This window comes from Rhineura floridana, chromosome 11 (assembly GCF_030035675.1).
Source record: "Rhineura floridana isolate rRhiFlo1 chromosome 11, rRhiFlo1.hap2, whole genome shotgun sequence".
Lineage (NCBI taxonomy): Eukaryota > Metazoa > Chordata > Lepidosauria > Squamata > Rhineuridae > Rhineura > Rhineura floridana.
Genome location: NC_084490.1, coordinates 29,850,294 through 29,851,658, shown reverse-complemented (window position 1 = coordinate 29,851,658; position 1,365 = coordinate 29,850,294). Strand labels below are relative to the sequence as shown.

General features: G+C 38.8%; 1 protein-coding gene across 1 annotated transcript; it reads right to left on the bottom strand.

Moving 5' to 3' along the window:
* Positions 1-945, bottom strand: LOC133367696 (olfactory receptor 14A16-like). Its single transcript, XM_061591792.1, has one exon. It carries the CDS (start codon positions 943-945, stop codon positions 1-3), a length of 945 nt encoding a protein of 314 aa, XP_061447776.1.
* Positions 946-1,365: the final 420 nt, after the last annotated feature.

Here is a 1,365-nt window from a genome sequence, read left to right as displayed (position 1 = left end):
TTAAAAAACAACCCTGGAGAAAGATTTAGAGGAATGATCAAACAGTTTCCACAAAGCAGTTTTAATCTCTTTGTTTCGCATGCTGTAGATGAATGGATTCAATGTGGGAGGAATGATGGTATATATCACTGCAAAAGCCACGTCAAGATCAGAAGAAGCATAAGTGGGAGGTCTTAAATAGGTAAAGAATCCAGTGAACGTAAGCACAGAGACAACAGTGAGGTGGGGAAGGCAAGTGGAGAGGGCTTTTTTCTGACCATGAACAGAAGGAATTTTGAGTACTGTAGAAAATATTTGCATGTATGTTATGACGATAAAAATAAAACACCCCACTGCTATACTACAGCTTATCACAAGAAACCCAACTTCAACTAAGTAAAGGTCCGTGCAGGAGATCTTCAGTAAGGTTGGGACTTCACAGAAGAACTGTTTGACAGCAATAGAACAGAAGGTGTTTGCGAAGGTGCCACAAGTGTGTAATATGGCATAAAGAAGACTAGTCACCCACACAATGGCTACCATCTGAACACAGGCCCCTTTGTGCATAATGGTCTCATACTGGAGTGGGTTGCAAATAGCGACATAGCGATCATGTGCCATTATGGTTAGAAGGAGAAAATCTGATGTTCCAAATAAGAAATAAAGGAAAACTTGAGTAACACATCCAAAATAAGAAATCCACCTGCTATTTAGGAGGGAAATAGCCATTGATTTTGGTACTATAACTGAAATTATTCCAATGTCCATCATGGCCAAATTAATCAGAAAGAAGTACATTGGAGTGTGAAGATGGTGACTGAGGGCAATTGCAAGAACAAGGAGAAGGTTTCCTATTATTGCTGTCAAGTACAATGCTAGGAACACAAAGAAGTGTAAGATCTGTAGTTCGCGGATTTCTGAAAATCCCATGAGCAGAAATGTAGGCATGGAGGTTTGATTGTGCATTTTGTTCACAGTACTAATTCATCTGCCACCTGTACAAGGAAGAAGATAACAACTGTTAATGTCGAAATACTGATTCACCAGTTTAATTTAACAATCAGATCTGCCAGATATTCTTTTTCTGAAACTGTCATGGGGCAAAAATAAAAATTAAATAAAAACATCCCAGTCCTATACTAGAGCTTATCACAAGAACTCCAACTTCAGCTAAGTAAAATACAGAACAGGAGAGCTTCAGTAATGTTGGGACTTCAGAGGAGAACTGACTGACAACATTAAAACAGAAAGTGTTAATGCTGAAACCAGTTTAATTTAACAATGTCAGAAAAGTAAGCCTATATGTACCCCTAATTGTGTGCATGTAGGCTTCCTTTCTGATGTCCCACTGAATGCACTAATGTCAGGGAAAGAGCTGAGGGTGTA